At 44.6% G+C, this 19,118-nt stretch overlaps 1 protein-coding gene across 2 annotated transcripts; it reads left to right on the forward strand.

Moving 5' to 3' along the window:
• The first annotated feature begins 2,548 nt into the window (after nucleotides 1-2,548).
• On the forward strand, nucleotides 2,549-17,995 carry Usp44 (ubiquitin specific peptidase 44). 2 transcript variants are annotated; one of them, XM_036169480.1, is made up of 5 exons: nucleotides 2,549-4,090; nucleotides 7,502-7,697; nucleotides 9,778-9,886; nucleotides 15,281-15,486; nucleotides 16,445-17,995. In XM_036169480.1, the coding sequence occupies exons 1-5, from the start codon at nucleotides 2,591-2,593 to the stop codon at nucleotides 16,642-16,644; spliced, it is 2,211 nt and encodes a 736-aa protein (XP_036025373.1). In that variant the 5' UTR covers nucleotides 2,549-2,590; the 3' UTR covers nucleotides 16,645-17,995. The 2 variants fall into 2 exon arrangements, with proteins under 2 accessions (XP_036025373.1, XP_036025374.1); XM_036169481.1 differs by lacking the exon at nucleotides 15,281-15,486 and having other exon boundaries at nucleotides 16,445-16,518.
• Nucleotides 17,996-19,118: the final 1,123 nt, after the last annotated feature.

Below are 19,118 nucleotides of genomic sequence, written 5' to 3' on the forward strand. Positions count from 1 at the left end.
TTTTAGGCTGCCATGTGGGTGCTGGGAATTGAACCTGGGTCCTTTGGAAGAACAACCAGTGCTCTCAACCACTGAGCATCTCTCCAGCCCTCCCTTCATTTTTTATAAGTGCGTTGTTTTGTTTGGGTTCGTACATGCTTCGGTGTACACATGGAGGTCAGAGGACAGCTCACAGGGACTGGCTAGCAGACCTTTCTCTACATCTTTTCAGTCAGTCCATTTTTGAAGAACGGTAGGTATGAGAGAACTTGAGATTCTTCTCTCAGCTTCTGAATGGGATCATGCACTGCTTAGTAAGCACTGATTATACTCTGTTTCCCTCTCCTGCGGCAGCCTGACCTCCCTTATAACCTTCAAACCTGTCTGCTGTCAGGGTACAGGCTGCTCTGTAACCTCCAGAAATGATCATGCCGTTCTCCTCCACAGAATTCTTGTCTGACTTTATGTTGTCCATAGACACTTTGGGGAATGATGCAGGCCAAGAATCCTTCAAGACCCAGGTGGTTGTAGAAGAGGTGTGTGTATGTCTGTTTGTCCATCCATCCCTTTGGCCCTGCTGACGCAGCATGAGAAGAGGATCTGAAGTGTGAGGGTTAGGCTCTGGTTATCTGGGTCTAGAGGCAAAATGCTGCCCTGTGAAGTAAATGTTTAATTCAAAATGTAATTTCATTTTATGTGTATGAGTGTTTTGCCTGTATGTCTGTGCACCACTTGTGTGCAGTGACCATGGAGACCAGAAGCGGATGTTGGATCCTCTGGAACTCGAGTTACAGGTTGTGAGTGATGGGGATCGAACCCAGGTCCTCCGGAAGAGCAGCCAGTACTCCTTAATAGCTCCCTTCAGACCCGGTGTGTAAAGTCAACTTTTGATTATGAGGAGTGCAGAAGTGGGGAACCATGTAAGAGCTTCACTGTAGTAATCTGGGTGAGATGTGATTGTGCATCGGATCAGGTTGGCAGCAGAAGCGGCAATAGGTGGTTGGATTCCAGAGATATTATGAGCTGAAGCCAAAGTTTCCCTTAAGCTATGTCTGGAGGGTGAATTCAGATTGCCCCAGTGGTTAAGAGCACTAGCTTGCAGAGGATCCAGGTTCAGTTTCTGGCATCTGCATGGGAGCTTATAACCCTAGTTCCAGGGAATCCAACACCCTCTTTTGACCTCTAAAGACACCAGGCATGTACATGGCATGCTTCCATATGTCTAGGCAAAGCACCCATACACATAGAATAAAAATAGCGATTTCAAGATTTTTCCATCAGTACATAGAAGTATATAGAATATTGATGTATATTAATTATTTATGTCTTATAAGCAATGATATATTTTGAATTCCATGTTTCCTATAGGTTTCATCATATTTTAGACTTGAGGATAATTTGAAGATAATTACATTTTATTTATTTATTTGCTTGTTGTTTGTTTTTTGAGACAGGGTTTCTCTGCACACCTTTGACTGTCCTGGAACTTGCTCTGTAGTTCCAGCTGGCCTCGAACTCACAGAGATCCACCTGCCTGGGTTTAAAGGTGTGCACCACCACTGCCTGGCTGAGAACAAAATTTAATACGAGCATTTGAGATGTGTGGGTTGGGACTAATGACAGATTCTCCACAAAGAGCGGTTGGGAGGCACCGGAAATCAAGTGTGCTTTTGCAGTTTTCCTAGGTCCCTGGAGGCGACCCCTGCAAGTCCCATTGTGATGCAGGGTCTTCTTGCCATGGATACTTAGTGCCATGGATACTTGTGTTCTGTAACCAGGGACTCCCTTCCATCTTGAACTGTGTGTTCAGCTTTGGTTAAGTCAATGAAAGAATGCGTTGTGGTCAATAGACTTTCCGTTGTGTTTTCTCTGTATGTTGTGTGGCGTTGGAGATCGAACCCAGGGGCTTCATGCTAGGGAAGCACCCTCTCCCAGAGCTGTGCCGGTAGCCCTGTGTGGTTACAAGCCTCTGAATCCTGCCGCTTGTTCTCAATCTTGTTTAAACCCTCGTACTGCTAGCCCTATATCCTTTCCTTCCTTCCTTCCTTCCTTCCTTCCTTCCTTCCTTCCTTCTTTCTTTCTTTCTTTCTTTCTTTCTTTCTTTCTTTCTTTCTTTCTTTCCTTCTTTCTTCCTTTTCTTTCTTTCCTTTCTCTCTTTTCTTTCTATCCATCATCTATCTTTCTATCTATCTATAAAGAACATAGTTTTGGAAACTGCTGTCATTGTGTTGGATAAAAATATTCTAATTGAGTGAAAAGTGGCCACTAATTTTTTACCACTAGATGGTGACAGAAAATTTTAAAAATTAAAAAAAAAAAAAAAAGAAAAAAGAAAGAAAGAAAATGAAAACGAAAGGTTTTCAAGTGGACCAGCGGAGAAAATAAAGTGAATTGTGTCTAAGTGAAGTGGGAAGCCACCGGCCGGCTGGGTGTCAGGAGAGGGAAGGGAGAGTCAGGAGTCCATCTGCAGGGTGGTTCTGGGGAGGTGGAGGAGAGGCCCCTTTCTTAGGTCCTGACCGGACTCTGCTCTAGTTTCCAGGCGCGCCGGGTGTTGTGAGGAGAGGCCTGTTTGGATGATGCTCTTCTCCGAGAGACTGAAGAAACACTAACAATGGATGAGTGCAAACACATCGAGCATTTGCAGCTGGCGGGCGATCACTCCCTCTTCAACCCTCAGCAATGGTACTGTAGGGACTGCAATACCACTGAGTCGATCTGGGCGTGCCTCAGCTGCTCCCACATCGCCTGCGGGAGGTACATCGCCGAGCACGCACTGAAGCACTTTGAAGAAAGCAGCCATCCCGTCGCGTTCGAGGTGAATGACATGTATGTTTTTTGTTACCTTTGCAATGATTATGTTCTAAATGACACTGCAGCTGGAGACCTGAAGTCACTACGAAGTAGATTAAGTGCAATCAAAAGCAAAAATTACTCCCGCGTGGCTCCGAGGAGCCGAGGGCTACAGCCTGCGGACACACGCGACGGCTCTTCCTCTTCCTCCTCTTCCTCCTCCTCCTCCTCCTCCTCCTCCTCCTCGCAGGCCGGTGCCCAGCCCCTGCCCCGAAAGGAGAGTCAGGCGCGCACGGCCCTCTGGCACAGGCGAAGGACGCTCCTGGGGAAAACCTTCCAGACCTGGTTTGCACGGTCCGCCGTTGGAAGAAAAAGGCCAGAACCCGTTCCGGAGAAGACGACGGCGGCGGCGGCGGCGGCGAAAAGAGACGCGAAGAAGAGACAGCAGCCGCCGCCGCCGCCGCAGCACGGGTGGGAGGCGCAGGCCAGGGCCGAGCTGGAGAGCACACCCCCTCGGAAGAGTTTGCGCTTACAGGGCCTCACCGAGGCCGCCACCATAGAAATGGTCCCCGTGCAGGCGCCGCCACCGCCGCCCCTGCAGGCCGCCCCGGCCAGGGGCAAAGCGCTGTCACCCATCTCGGAAGACCGGAGACACAAGAAAGCCAGTGACGCCTTGATCAAGCGGAGGCCAGCAGTGACCCCTGGCGTGACGGGACTGAGGAACCTCGGCAACACTTGCTACATGAACTCTGTTCTGCAAGTGTTGAGCCATTTACTTATTTTCCGACAATGCTTTTTAAAGCTTGACCTGAACCAGTGGCTGGCAGTGGCTGCCAGCGAGAAGTCCCGGTCCTGTAAGCACGCACCCGTCCCAGAGGCCGTAGCTCATCAGATGAAAGAAGGCCAAGAGAAAGAGAAAGCCTTCGTGTGCTCCAGACATCCGAGTTTATCCGCAGGCCTAAGCGGCGGGTCCTCAAAAAGTCGAAACATGGAGCTGATTCAGCCCAGGGAGCCGAGTTCCCCCTACAGCTCTCTTTGCCACGAATTACATACTTTGTTCCAAGTCATGTGGTCTGGAGAGTGGGCCTTGGTATCCCCATTCGCTATGCTTCACTCAGTGTGGAAACTGATCCCTGCCTTCCGGGGCTACGCCCAGCAGGATGCTCAGGAGTTTCTTTGTGAGCTTCTGGATAAAATACAGCGTGAACTGGAGACTACCGGAACCAGGTTCCCAACACTCATCCCCACTTCCCAGAGGAAACTGATTGAGCAAGTTCTGAATGTTGTAAACAACATTTTTCACGGACAACTTCTTAGTCAGGTATGGATTTCTTACTGTATTTTATCATCATAGGAAATCCTTTTAGGATGCAGCCTACAGTGGGTTTTTTCAGGTCAAAACCGATTGCATTTATGAATGTGTGAAGTCATCCATTCCCGCAGTTTTCTGCGAATCACTGGAAGTAGGTGTATTCGTGGAATTAAAAGCCTTTTGAGCCTGGTGCTGATGGTGCACACCTTTAATCCCAGCTCTTGGGAGGCAGAGGCAGGTGGGTCTCTGTGAGTTCAAGGCCAGCCTGGTCTGCAGAAGAAGAAAAGGCTTTTGAGGAGGAAGAGATGAAGTACACTTTCTAGGCTGTAGGGTAAGCAAGCATTCTTGGAGCGGTTAGGAAGGGTGTGTTAATCCTGGAGGACACAGTTGCTGTATTGAGAACGGATGTGGTACATGAGCAGTTAGTTCCATGGATCCCCAAGTAGAGAAGTAGGTGGCTCCAGCAACTCCTATGAGAAGCTTTAAGGGTAAAAATCTTAAACAGGTAGGGAAATTTTAAGGTAAACATGACTTTGTCTAGATTAATAATCCGAATTAATAATCCTTTCTGTCCATGACTCCTGTCAGATTTCCTTGTTGTGAAAAGATGAGCTGCAAAGCCAGATCCCATCTACTCAGTGCTTCTCTGACGAGGACTGGTAAACTGTCCCCAGACACAAGCCCGTCTTTCCCACAACACACAGCTTTCCTTTTCGTCTGTTCCGCTGAGGTAGCAGAAGCTAGAAAGATGGTTTTGGTTACTGATCTTGCAGAGGGCTGGAGTTTGGTTCCCAGCATCCACGGCAGGTGGCTCACAACCGCCTGTCACCCCTAGCCGCAGGGCCTCTGACACCTCCGGCTTCCACAGGCACATACACATACTCCACCTACACACACACACACACACACACACACACACACACACACATTCTTAAAATAAATCCTTTTTGTTTTCATTTTTAAAGATTTACTTATATGTTTTATGTATATGGGTGTTTTGTCTGCATGTATACACACCAGAAAAAGGAATCAGATCCCATGGGAGTATAGTTAGAGACAGCTGTGAGCCAATATGTGGGTGCTGGAAATTGAACTCAGGATCTCTAGAAGAGCAGCCAAATGCTCTTAACCACTAAGCCATCTCTCTTCAGCCCCTTAAAAAAATAAATCTTAAAAACACTTTTTATTTTGTTTTTTGTTTGTTTTTGTTTTTGGAGACAGGGTTTCTCTGTATAGCTTTGTCCTTTTCCTGGATTTCACTCAGTAGCCCAGGCGGGCCTCGAACTCACAGAGATCCGCCTGCCTCTGCCTCCCAAGTGCTGGAATTAAAGGCATGCACCACCACCACCACCCCCCTTCCCCCCCCCCCCGGCTTAAAAACATTTTTTGATTGTTCTTTTCAAAACATTTTTCTATCTGCTCACTTACGCCGTAACTTACTTAACTACCCCTCTGTTGCAGATTTGGGACTATTTCCAACTTTTCATTATATCATGCTAAATTAGTATTTTTCCTGTTTCCTATGTGACACAGTCCTAGAATTGTTTTATCAAAAGGGAGTAGCTTGGGGCTAGGCAGATGGCTCAGTGATTAAAGATATATACTAGTCTTGCAGAGGACCCAAATTTAGTTCCCAGCACCCAGGTCAGGCAGCTCACAACTGCCTGAAACTCCTGCCCCTGGAGGATCCAGTTAGTTCACACACCCACAACCCAAGTGCACGGGTTTTTAAAGAGAGGTAGTAGTTTAGGTAAATGCTGATACTTTAATTTTCAGTAAGTTATTTTCTTATTTTAGATTTCCATTATAGTGTAAGAATGGCTAAGTTCTTTTTTTTCTTTTAAAATAAGTGGGTCTTGAAATTAATAAAATTTGTTATATAAATATTTTGCTTCTCTTTTGGACCTTATGCCCTACCACTGAGCCACTATATCTCTTTCCTTTAAACATGTAATAGATTTCTAGGGAACTTCAAGAACTTCTCAAAACCTGACTTTCATGCAGAGACTTCCCTCTAGTGGGTTCTTTGGGTCTGTTTGTGATGCCTAAGTCTGTATGGGGTTGCCTTGTTTTGTTGTCTGTACACCCGCATACCAGAAGACGGCATTGGATCCCTTTATAGATGGTTGTGAGGTGCCATGTGGGTGCTGGGAATTGAACTCAGGACCTCTGGAAGAGCAGCCAGTGCTCTTAACCACAGAGCCATCTCTCCAGCCCCTTACTGTGTCGTCTGTGCTAGGAAAGGTAGTTTATAGGAGGAGTCGCTCTGCTGTCTCTCATGTGTCTTAACTGTTTCTGTGCTGGGTTGGTGGCATTAAGTATGCCCATCACTAACCGCCTCTCGTTGTCAGACTGCCATTTTTGCAGGCGTGTGCATTGGGGAGGGGGGAGTTCTGGGTATGGAACTCAGATCTTCATGAGATTGAAGTACTTTCCCAACTGCTGCTTGTTTTTTGTATTGATTGGGTTTTGTTTTCTCATGTGCTGAGGACCTAATCTAGGCCAGCCTAGGTTTCACAGAGAGCTCCAGGGTAGCCTGGGCCAGGGTAACCTGGGCTAGAGAGTGAGTCATTGTCCCTCTCAAACAAACGAATGAAAGACCGGGAAGGAGAAGGTGCTAAACCTCAAGTCCAATGACATAGCTACATCAAATGCATGTAACTATATTATATATGTACATATACATATATAATGCTTGTTAAATGGGTCTTTTATATTTTTCCCCTAAATTCTAGATCTGATTAATGTTGGAGATTTTTTTTGTTTTTGTTTTTCGAGACAGGGTTTCTCTGTGTAGCCCTGGCTGTTCTGGAACTTGTTCTGTAGCCCATGCTGGCTTCAAACTCAGATCTGCCTGCCTCTGCCTTCCGAGTGCTGGGATTAAAGGCATGAGACATCCCCCACCCCACAGGCTGTATGTTTTTTTGAGACAGGGTCTCGACATGTAGTATTAGCTGGCCTGGAATTCACTATACAGACCTGGGTGACCTCAAGCTTTAGAGAACCATTGTTGGGATTAAGGGTGTGCCGTGATCATTGATGGGCCAGTAATTGAAGCCCATCGTTTGTAATGAGTTTAAGGACAGTCTAAAATGACACACACACCCTCTCTCCCTGTGTGTGTGTGTGGGGGGGGGGTGTATTTGGACATCAGAGGATAACTTAGAACTATATTCTCTCCCTCTCCACCTTTTGGGTCCTGAGAATCACAACTCAGTTCATCAGGCTTGGCAGCAAGTGCCTCATTTCATCAGTGCTGATAATTACAACTTTTTTTTTTCTTCAAGAAGATAGTTAACTGTCCTGACAGATTATAAAACTTGCTATTCATCATTCTAATGGTTCACAGGCAGTGACCTCTAGTGAAAGCTAATGTTTTGGCAGAAAGATTGTAAATCAGAACAATATTTTTCTTTGCAGGTTACGTGTCTTGCATGCGACAACAAATCCAACACTGTAGAACCGTTCTGGGACTTGTCACTGGAGTTTCCAGAGAGATACCAATGTAATGGGAAAGATGCTGCCTCCCAGCCATGTCTAGTTACGGATATGTTGGGCAAATTTACAGAAACAGAAGTGTTAGAAGGGAAAATCTACATGTGTGAGCATTGTAACTGTGAGTATAGACAGTCTTTCTGTGCTCTTGAGGATTAGTAGTGAAGAAAGAGGGAGCTGGTAGTCCTTAAATGGGAGCTATGAGAACTAAATTTGTACTTCCACTGAAGAAGTCAGACATTTCCGCTTTACAGCGGCTGTTATTGATGGCATTAGAGTGCATCTTGCAGTGCTGGAGAGGTGGACTAATGGCTACTATCACTGGCATTCTTACAAAGGCCAGGGTTCGATTCCCGGCACCCACATGGCAGCTCAAACTTACCTGTAACTCCAGTCTCAAGGGATCTGATGCCCTCTTGCCTCCTCTGGCATGTAATGTGGTGTACAGGCATTTTTACCCTGTATGCCCTATACACATAGAATAACAATTATTTTATTTTTATTATTTATTTATTTTGTCGTTCTTGTTTTGTTTGTTTGTTTTTTTGTTTTTCAAGACAGGGTTTCTTTGTGTAGTTTTTGGAGCCTGTCCTGGATCTCACTTTGTAGACCAAGCTGGCTTCAAACTCAGAGATTCCCCTGCCTCTGCTAAAGGCGTGTGCCACCACTGCCCAGCAATTTTTTTTTTTTTTTTTTTTTTTTTTTGAGACAGGGTTTCTCTATAAAGCCTTGGCTGTCCTAAAACTCACTCTGTAGACCAGGCTGGCCTCAGACGCAGAGTTCTGCCTGCCCCTGCCTCCCGAGTACTGGGATTAAAGGTGTGTGCCATCGGCACCCGGCTCAGCAATAAATTTTTAAAAAATGATTTCCATGTGTCAAAAAATGATGCTAGAGCTTGAGATCCTTTTTTTTTTCTTCTTCTTTTTCTCAACAGTGCTGGGGATCTGAATACTAGGCGGGTGTCTTAACGCTGTAGCCATATTCCTAGGCTGATGTTAACTTTCTAGGAAAGAAATACTTTCCAGGGCCGAAGAGATGTCACATTGATGATTTTCTAGAACCATTTAAAGTCACAGGTTGTTCTGAGTGCTGCTGTACTGTGAACTCTCTTGTAACGTGGCCTAAGAGGAGCTGAGAGAGAAATGGGCCTTTGTAAGATTTGGTATGATGAATATAAAAGTAAAATGTCCCAAACATCCTCCTCACTGAATTTTGGGGATAGACAATATCATAAACGTAGACTTCAGTCTTTTACTAAATGGTGTATGTATTGAGGCTAACAGATGCAGGCCTGGGAGAGCTGCTTTAATACGTGAAGGTGAAAGTTTACAAGCCAAAGGCTGGCTACCCTGCAGCCATTCACATATAGTCCCAAAGTAGAGACAGGGCATTTAGCAGCAGCTGCGTACCTCGAGGAAAAGCTTCTAGTAGCCAGTGGAACCAGCCCAGAGTGGACATGAGGACACTGTTGTCCTTGGCAGGGTCTGAGCTGTCCTCCAAGCCCAGGGACAGCTGCTGATCAGCAAGCAAAGCTCTGGACAGGATGGCCTAGCTGAGTCCAGGACATAGTCCCTGTGTAGAGAGGCAGAAGGAATGGGATTCCTGAGCTGTACTTGTTAAAAGAACATGACATTGAGTTGGGAAGCCCTTGGCTACACCACCAGGACTAGGGTGAAGCGAAGACCATGAAGGGGTGCTCTGGGCAGTACCCATGTGCCTGGAGACTTGACTAGCTAAAGCTAAATGAACTGACATTTTTTTAAAGTTTGGAAAATATACATGAACGCATATGTAGGGGAACACTTTAACTTTCTCCTGTTAGTTGGCACAGTCAAATCTACTTTTAAATGTATAGCAGTGTACTGTTTTTATGTGCATGCGTGTTTTGCCTGTATGTATGTAGGTATACCATGTGCAGAAGAGGGTGTGGCGTCCCTGGAACCCAGTCTGGCGTCACTGTAAAGGAAGCTCTGCAGAGTCATCTCTCTAGCCCTACAGGGTTATCATCAAGTCCATGCTTACCTTCATGTCTAATGTGATGCTCATCAGTTTCTTGTTTTAAATCAAGCACCACTTGGGGTCACTGCCTATGCTCATCTCTAGCACCGTGCTATGGCTGTAACAGAGTGGGTGAGTTCTATGAGAGAGTTTACTCACGTTTTTCCTTGCATTTGTGAAACTGTTGTTTTTTTGTATTTTAGCAAAGCGTAGAAAGTTTTCGTCGAAACCAGTTGTACTCACAGAAGCCCAGAAACAGCTGATGATCTGCCACCTACCTCAGGTTCTCAGACTACACCTCAAACGGTTCAGGTCAGTGATGCCAGTTCCATGAGTCATCCCTTCTGTTTAGGATGCTTCAGAACTGAATGTGTACATATGATGTATTAAATGTAAACACTACATACTTGGCTAATGGATGACATCCTTCAACAAATGTAGTTACTGTCTTTAGCTTTGAACAGCAGACATCATCCATGTTCAGTAACTGAGTTGTTTTTGTTAGTTCTTTGTGTTTTTTTTAACCTTTCTAGAGCTTTATTGGGAGAGGGGGGGAGAGGAAGAGAGATAGAGAGAGACCTCTTTTTGGTTTTTTGAGACAGAGTTTCTCTGTGTAGCAGCCCTGGCTGTCCTGGAACTCTGTAGATCAGGCTGGCCTCTGCCAGAGATCCACCTGCCTCTGCTGCCCAAGTGCTGGGATTAAAGGACCATACCACTATCACCCAGCTTTATTACTGTTTTTCTGAGCCAGAGCTAGGGTAGTCTGGAACTTGCTCTGTAATGTACCCAAGGTTGGCCTCAAATTAAGTATCCTTCTCCTTAGTACCCAGCTTACAGGGTTTATCACATATCTCAGCAGTGACTTGCTCCATGTGAATTTAATATATTTATTGTTTAATATTCAGATATACTTTTTAAGAATATAATTTATAATGTGTGTATTTTACCCAGTTGCTTAGAATATATTGAAAAAGATAGCAGTTTGGGGGGCTACTGAGGAGGGTCAAAACACCTCCAGCACATTTGACCCAAGTTGAATCCACAGGACCCTGCCCAGGGTGGAGAGAACTGAGGCTCACAGGTTGTCCTCTGACCTTCACTCACACACTGTAACATCTCCCAAGATGAACACCCAAAATAAGATGTAGTTTAAAACCTTAAAAAAGCCAAGTGTAGTGGTACAACACCTTTGATCCCAGCACTTGGGAGACAGAGACAGTCAGATCTCTGTGAGTTCAAGGCCAGTCTAGTCTACAGAGTGAGTTCCAGGACAGCCAGGGCTACATAGTGAGATCCTGCCCCCAAACCTCCCTCCCCCCAAACAATAATTTCTTAAATTCAAGTACAGCATTATAGGAGTAAAAAGATCCACTGTTAACCTTGGCTGTTGACCTGTTCGTTGTAGCGGTTAAGACGCTGTAAGCAAATATATGAATGCTTTGAGAGAGATTGGGTTCCTTTCTCAAAATTGTAGGCATCCACACACAGGAAATTATTCCTGTCATTAGACGTAAAGAACTATACATTTGAGGAAGGGTTAACAAGTGTTTAACTCCCCAGAGCCTGTCTTAGGGCACTACAGACTCTGAGCCTTTCAAGTCTTAGATAATATGGCCATGCCTTCTTTAGGAGTCCCAACTAAAGCATAGACCCTAACAATCTAGCACAGAAACCACCCCACCCCCAACATGGTGAATCGCTGCCTAAAACGGAGCAGCCTGTTTTGAACAGAGGCTCAGTAATGACCACCGCCCGTCTTAAAAACCAGAGTGGACTGCTGGAGAGGACTCTTCCTCTTGCCGCCAATACCTTCCTCCAGAGGTGTCAGCCCACCATTATGGGACAGTGAAACTGACTCCGGGAAGCCGCCACCAAGTTGTGCTGCCATTGAGAATCTCGTGGTAGGGGGGTCTCCAGCGGTCCTCTTCAAGGTCCTCTGGATCCTTTAGACTGTGGCACTGGCCCTGCTGGCTTGGAGGGGTTCACTTCCATTGCTGCCCCCCCTTTCTGAGCCAGGCCCTGCTGGCTTGGAGGGGTTCACTTCCATGGCTGCCCCCCCTTTCTGAGCCAGGCCCTGCATTCTTCTGTGCTTCTCTCCAGGCAGAGGAATGTTGGCATGTGCACGTGACCGGACACCGGCTTCTTGGAGTGGTCCTCCTATCTGCCCCTCATCTATCAGGGTGCCCGCCATCTGCAGCTTGAGTGGCTCACCCCGTCCCCGCCCCCTACCCCTCCCACCCCATTCCACATCCTCTGGTACTTGAGTAACTTCATCTTCAGCCCCACCTGGGACAGCTGGGCTTTCCACCCAGAGCTGCTCCTGGCAGCTCAATCGTGTGCCCCTCCCCCTTTCTAAGCCCTTATCTCAAGGCCCAGAATGTGTTTCATACAGTGTGCCCTAAAGTATCAAGTACATAAGTGAAGGTATATTGGGGAGAATCACTTGAGCTAAAGAGGGCTATGGAGGAAGAGTCTTGGAGATGGTTCGGCGGTTCAGAGCATTGGTGGCTCTTCCAGAGAACACAGGTTCCATTCCCAGCACCTACATGGCAGCTCACAATGGTCTGTAACCCCAATTCCAGGGGATCTGACACCCTCACACAGGCATACATGCAAGCGAAACACCAATGCCCATGAAATAAAATAAATAGGAGAGCATACCCTCCTTTTTTTTAAAGGCAAGGTTTCTCTGTGTAGCCCTTGTTGGCCTGGCAGTTGCTGCATAGACCAGGCTAGCCTCAAACTTAGAGATTCCCCACGCCTCAGCTCCGCTACTAAATGCCACCATACCTGCTGTATTAGAAAACAGTGGGACCCAGGAAAATGTGTTAGTTGGTGAAGTCACACACTTTATAAAGATCCCGTAAAAATGCCAGTACCATACTTGTATTTAAAAGGCAATGAAAATAAGCCAAATTACAAGCTAAATTATGATTTTTGTCTTAAAATTTTTAAAACATTTTGTTTATTGGGGGGTGGGGTGGGTATATGTTGTAGTGTGCATGTGGAGGTCCACCGACAGCTTGTGTGAGACTGTTCTCTCTTATGTGGGGACTGAACTTAGCCGGCAGATTTGGCAGTAAGCATTCATACCTACACTGAGCCATCTTGTCAGCTCTTAAAGTCATTTTCTGGCCGGGCGGTGGTGGCACACGCCTGTAATCCCAGCACTCGGGAGGCAGAGGCAGGCGGATCTCTGTGAGTTCGAGGCCAGCCTTGTCTACAGAGTTAGTCCAGGACAGGCTCCAAAGCTACAGAGAGAAACCCTGTCTCAAAAAAAAAAAAAAAAAAAGAATCATTTTCTATACCAGCAGTGCAAATATAAAGGTTTTTTTTTTTTTTTTGCTTTTGTTTTTTTGTTTTTGGCTGGAGCTAAGGACCAAACCCCATGGCCTTGCTAGGCAAGCGCTCTACCACTGAGCTAAATCCCCAAACCCATAAAGTAATTATGATGCACTGGAATGAATTACCAAGTAGCCACATATAAAGAAAGACACCATTAACAGGAAAAAAAAAATCCAACAAAATACATCAGTAAAGAGGATTTAATTATCAGTTGGGGTCCCCATAAGCTCCAAGTAAGGAACCTAAGGTAAGGGTACTTTGCTAGTGGATCTTAGGCATACATTTGAGTTTATCCGTTACCACAGAGGGCATCTTTAGATATGGATGAGGATGGAAGAGGCATTTGTAAAGGGAAAGGTGAATCTGTATTGTCTTTGTTAGGGTTAATACTGCTATGATGAAATACCATGACCAAAGCAACATGGGGAGGAAATGGCTTACATTTTCACATCACTGTTCACGACTGAAGGAAAGCAGGACATGAACTAAACAGGGCAGGAGCCTGGAGGTAGTAGATGGCACAGAGGCCATGGAGGAGTGCTACTTACTGGCTTGCTCTTGTCTTGCTCAGCCTGCTTTCTTATACCCCCCAGGACCACCTGCCCTGGGATGGCCTTACCCACAATGGGCTGGGACCTCCCACACCAACCACTAATTAAGTAAGATGCCCCACAGGCTCGCCTGTGGCCTGATTTTATGGAGGCAATTTCTTAATTGAGGTCCCTACACTCAGATGACAATAGCTTGTCATTGAAATAAACTAGCCAGCACATAGACCTTTCCCAGACATCCCATTCCAGCAATGTTTATGACTTAAGCAATGTGGAAGCTCGCAAGCCCAGGCCTTTAGGGAATTTTGTAGCAGCTTCATTATATAGACATTATTTATAGTACTGATGGCCAGCAGTAGTCATCAGCAACTTTCAGCTGGCCTCCTTTTCCTCCACTGAAAGTCTCAACATCCTCTGCAGTCTCCATGGCTACCGAAGAGTATACCAAAGACTCCTCACCACTTCAGAGATCCCAAGGGAGCTCTAAGTATTCCAGAGCATCACACACAGTGGAATGACTTTCTGGTCCAGCAGACAGCAGAATTTGCATGGCTCCCCTTTACTTCTGCCCCACTTGACACCACACTCTACCTTTTCTTTCTAAAACCAGTCTACATTCCTCTTACCTTTCTGCCCAGTATTGTCTGAACTCTGTGTTTCAGTACTTTCAGTAATGCATTTTATCTCCACAGTACCCCAGACCCAGTTAGTTTCTCTCTTTCTCTAGGCAGGGTTTCTCTGTGTAGCCCCAGCTGTCCTGGAACTCAGAGCCCTGCCTGCCTCTGCTCCCAAGTGCCACCATTGCCTGACATCAGATTAGTTTTTGTTTAAGATATTTTTATTTATTATGTACACAGAAGAGGGCACCAGATCTCATGACAGATGGTTGTGAGCCACCATGTGGTTGCTGGGAATTGAACTCAGGACCTTTGGAAGAGCAGTCAGTGCTCTAAACCTCTGAGCCATCTCTCCAGCCCCAGATTAGTTTCTTGAAAGAACTAATTTTTATTGTGATTTTCCCTTTGGTAAAACCACTAGTACATCAGTGATAAAATGCTGCTTGCTGTGCTTAGATCCAGGAATGGGACACACTGAGAAAGTAACATGATGGAGTAATGTTGTCACTTGACATCCCCCAACTCAGAGTTCTTAGGACTTAAAATATACCCATGTTTTTCTTTCCTCATACCTACCCATCAGAGAAAGATTAGATTAACTATACCTCCCACTTGAGGTGTCCCTTTCATACCATAGACACAATTTAAAACTCATAGAGCTATAATTTTCTAAGTTTCATTTCTTTTTTTAAATTTTTTTAAAATTTATTTTTATTTATTATGTATACAGCATATATGACTGCACACCAGAAGAGGGGCACCAGATCTCATTACAGATGGTTGTGAGCCACCATGTGGTTGTTGGGAATTGAACTCAGGATGTCTGGAAGAGCAGTCGGTGCTCTTAACCTCTGAGCCATCTCTCCAGCCCTAAGTTTTATTTCTATATTAAAGACAATTATTTTAAGCCTATAATCTCACTTAGGACAGATGGAAAGGCTGAGAACACAGCAGTAGTCAGTGCTTGCCTAGCAAGTCCAAGGCCCCGGCGGGGATACCTAAACTACTGATGCACTCTTTACTGGACTTTTTTTTTTTTTTCTCAAAGTAAGCCTAAGTCCCTACACAGGCGACTCAGTATTGAAAGGGCATGTTCTATAGAATGCCCCCAGGGTCCACTGTTAATGCTGTCTAGACCTGATGCACGGCAAGAGCGTTCTCCTCCTGACTGTTTCACTTTGGTTTGTTCCCAGATGGTCAGGACGTAATAACCGAGAGAAGATTGGTGTTCATGTTGTCTTTGAGGAAACCTTAAACATGGAGCCCTTTTGCTGCAGGGAGACCCTGAAAGCGCTCAGACCAGAATGCTTTATCTATAATTTATCTGCTGTAGTAATCCACCATGGGAAAGGATTTGGCTCAGGACACTACACTGCCTACTGCTACAATTCTGAAGGAGGTATAGCCAAGAAAAACTATCTTGGGTTAGACTTAGAAGCTTGTGCTTAGGTTCTTAGCATTTTCCGAGTCTCCTGATGACTTGCCTTCTTTCCACAGTCAGTGCAGCTGGATTATTGGGGGCAGGGGCACAGAAAATATTCTACACATTTGGAGTACTTTGAGACAAACTCTTTGTAACTCTGGCTATTCTGGAACTTGCTATGAATGCCAAGCTGGCCTTGCACTCAAAAGATGTGCCTGCCCTCCTCCTGAGTGATGAGACATGCCACACACAAGGAATCTTTTTTTTTTTTTCCTCTGTAGACCTACCTATTCTGGTACTCAATCTGTAGAGCAGGCTGGCCTCAAACTCAGAGATAGCCCCGCCTCTACTTCCCAAGTGTTGGGATTAAAGGCCTTCGCCACCAGGCCCAGCACTGGCCGGTTTTTCTGAAAGTCATACTTCCATGTTCACGGGTTCACGCAGATATTCAACTTTAACATACTAAATCCCTCTCACTGTATTCTCTGTGTCCTTTCTGGAGTCGCTGAGTCCTACCAGAGGTGACTGGACCGACGCTTCACTTTTTACTTCTGGAAAATGAACATGTGTGCATGCACACACCCTAGGATGCAGACAGCTAAAAGCCTAGCTATTCTGCAGAGGCTCTGTTACACTACTAGTATACTGTACTTTGTAGTAAGTGCCTGAAGCATGAACCACCTAGTATTTGCACCAGGAATGGAAGATGTCAAATACACACTCATCAGATTCTCTAACTCCCAACTAATAAAACAGGTTATTCCATAAAAAGAGATCTAAAAGAATTTTAGAGTAATACTTTCTCATTGCAAAGGAAATGAACCAGCCATTACCAACTTTCCTTCAGGAAGCTCCATTTCCAGTTAAACAGGCTTATGTAGTAGAAACTTTTGAAATTCTTTTACAAACATCTGATTTCTTTGCTTCACTCTAGGGTTCTGGGTACACTGCAATGATTCCAAGCTAAGCATGTGCACTATGGATGAAGTACGAAAGGCCCAAGCTTATATCTTATTTTATACTCAGCGAGTTATTGAGAATGGACACTCTAAACTCCTGCCTCCAGAGCTCTTGTCCAATAGCCAACATCCCAGTGAAGAAACCGATGCCTCTTCTAATGAAGTCCTTAGCTGATCCACAGTGGGCTCTTGTTATTTGTGTATATATACTTTTTAAATGGGCTGACTTATGATGCAGAGCTTCATTGTTTTTATTTTTTAATTATGATCAGTGCATGCTACCTTTAGACATTTTGTATTTAGCTACAAAGGTTTTGTTTGGTTTTGGTTTTTTTTTTTACAAACTATATGTACATCAACTGTAGGCCAACTAAACATTTTACAATTATTTGAGTTTTATACTTTTAGTGTTTACCTCAGGCTATTATTACCTCTTACATTTTGATGTCTTAATTGCCTCAAATCATGAATTTGTGCAATCTACTAAAGAAATTCAGGTGGCATCGTTCTATATATATTGTTACTTATTTATCTTTTGTAGCTATTTTCAATACAGATTCTAAACACATGAGAAGGCTATATTCCTCAGAGACTTGCTAAAGTAAGAAAGCCATTTGTATACCAACTCCACTTCTGCCCCCTGGAAGTAAACAGATTGGAACTGAAATACCCAAGTATCACCTACTAGCTCACGGTTCCTCCTGAGGCTCCGTGCAGAAGCACAAGGCTCAGAATAGATTTAATGTGGTTATTGGTAGTTCGCTCACAATTTACTGCTTCCATAACTGTTCTTTATTGAGCATGAACGCTTAATGAAAATGGCAGATTTACAAATGGTATACTTAAATGAACTTTGGAACTATGGCCAATGGGAAAAAAAAACAGTTCTAATAAAGCAGCCATAAAAAATTTGAATTTAGCAAACCAACATATTATGATGGAGAAATGTAGTTTATCTTGAGAATGAGTTGATATTATGTTAAATTACATTAGATCTCTTAAATGCTTGAGATTTTTAGTTCAAAGTAATAAAAAGTCTTAAAGAGGGGAATAAATGCACAGGGCAGAAGAGAACTGTTCAAGATCAGCAACTGGGTTGTTATACCCAGGACTCAGGACCTCACTTACTCCCTAAGTAACCTAAGCCTGAATCTTTTATTCTTGCTAGGATTATATGACTCCTGGGAACCCCTTAGGGCCAGGGTTACTTCTTTAAAAACACGGTCTAAATTTGAATTTATTGAAAGCAAGAGATTTCTTTTGCTGTGTTATAAAGAAAGCCCTGGTGCTGCTAGTTCCACTTATTCAGAAAGGGGTGCTCCACCAACCTTCAGACAGTATGAGCTCTCAAGCTCCCTGTTAGCCACTGGGAGAAGAGCCCTTGCAGACAAATCTTTTGTTCCAAAAATACAACTGGAGCATTAAATGGCTAGGCCTGGAAATGTTCATTTACCAATACCTATGCAAACTGTTGCCTAAACAGTTAAATATACCTCATTAAAGATTCATGTGGTAAAGGTACCGAGTCTAGCCTTTAATTTTGAGATTTTTTTTTTTGGAGATAGGGTTTCTCTGTGTAGCCTGGCTGTCTTGGAACTAGCTCTGTAGACCAGGTTGGCCTTGAATTTACAGAGCTCCACCTGCCTCTGCCTGAGTGCTGGGATTAAAGGAGGATTGTTCAACACACTACAGTCCCTAATTTTCAGGGGTACAAAAGTGAAGCTATACTGTTTGTGAATGTCACCTACAGAGTAAAAATATTGGAACAAAGGTGACCTAAGCTTTAGCACGTGTTGGGGATGGCACATGGGGGAGCTGTAGTACTTTCCCACTAGATTTTGTCCTGAATCTAAAATTAATCTTCAGGGGGGAAAGAAAAAAGGAAAAGGAAAAAGGTCTTAAAAAAAAAAAAAAAACCCAAACGATGAACAGAAACTTAAGATTTCTTATTAAATAAAACTTCGGATCTCAACATGAACACCTACATTCTAAGTTCCAACAAAAAACCAATAGTTTAGGTTGTAAATAGTTTACTAAAGGCACTACTGATAGCAGCAAACTAGGACTTGTTGCCAACAAGAGATCCATCACTGACAGCTAGTAAGCAAACAATGTGTCTTTCTGTGTGTGCAGTTCTCAATCTGTGGGTCGTCTAGGACTACCTGAAAACATGTTATTTACATTAGGATTCATAACACTAGCAAAACGACAGTTATGAAGTAGCAACAGTAATTGCATGGTTGGGGTCAGCACGGCATGATAAGCCGTATTGAAGAGTCCCAGCATCAGGAAGACTGAGGAGCACTGTTCTCTAAGGTCATATTCCCCCCAGCCATGTTGGGGACAGACTGATGCTTCCAACAGCTTTCTGAGGGAAGTTTGGACCGTGCAAAGGAGACTGTGCTTGCTAAAAAAGATCTTAGAAGACCCTACAGCTCTTCCTTAGGGGTCAGTTTTGAAAATCCTGGGCTTAAGCTATGGCTCAAACTGCTCAGATGACGTGACCATGAACACAGAAGCACAGGAGGAGGCTGCTGGGCAGCATCCTTCACAGTATGCGTAGAAAACAGACATCATATTCAATAGTAGCAATGTGAACAACAGCACTGTCAACACGCAGCTCACACAGCTAGAATGTAGAAAGAGCAG

Source organism: Onychomys torridus, chromosome 20, assembly GCF_903995425.1.
Source record: "Onychomys torridus chromosome 20, mOncTor1.1, whole genome shotgun sequence".
NCBI lineage: Eukaryota > Metazoa > Chordata > Mammalia > Rodentia > Cricetidae > Onychomys > Onychomys torridus.

What these genes read in the sequence shown, in the direction of transcription:
- Usp44 (XM_036169480.1), top strand. Translation starts at nt 2,591, where the DNA reads ATGGATGAGTGCAAACACATCGAGCATTTGCAGCTGGCGGGCGATCAC. An exon ending in CATGTGTGAGCATTGTAACT is followed by an intron (nt 7,698 to 9,777) that starts GTGAGTATAGAC and finishes TTTGTATTTTAG; the next exon opens with CAAAGCGTAGAAAGTTTTCG. An exon ending in CTGCTACAATTCTGAAGGAG is followed by an intron (nt 15,487 to 16,444) that starts GTATAGCCAAGA and finishes GCTTCACTCTAG; the next exon opens with GGTTCTGGGTACACTGCAAT.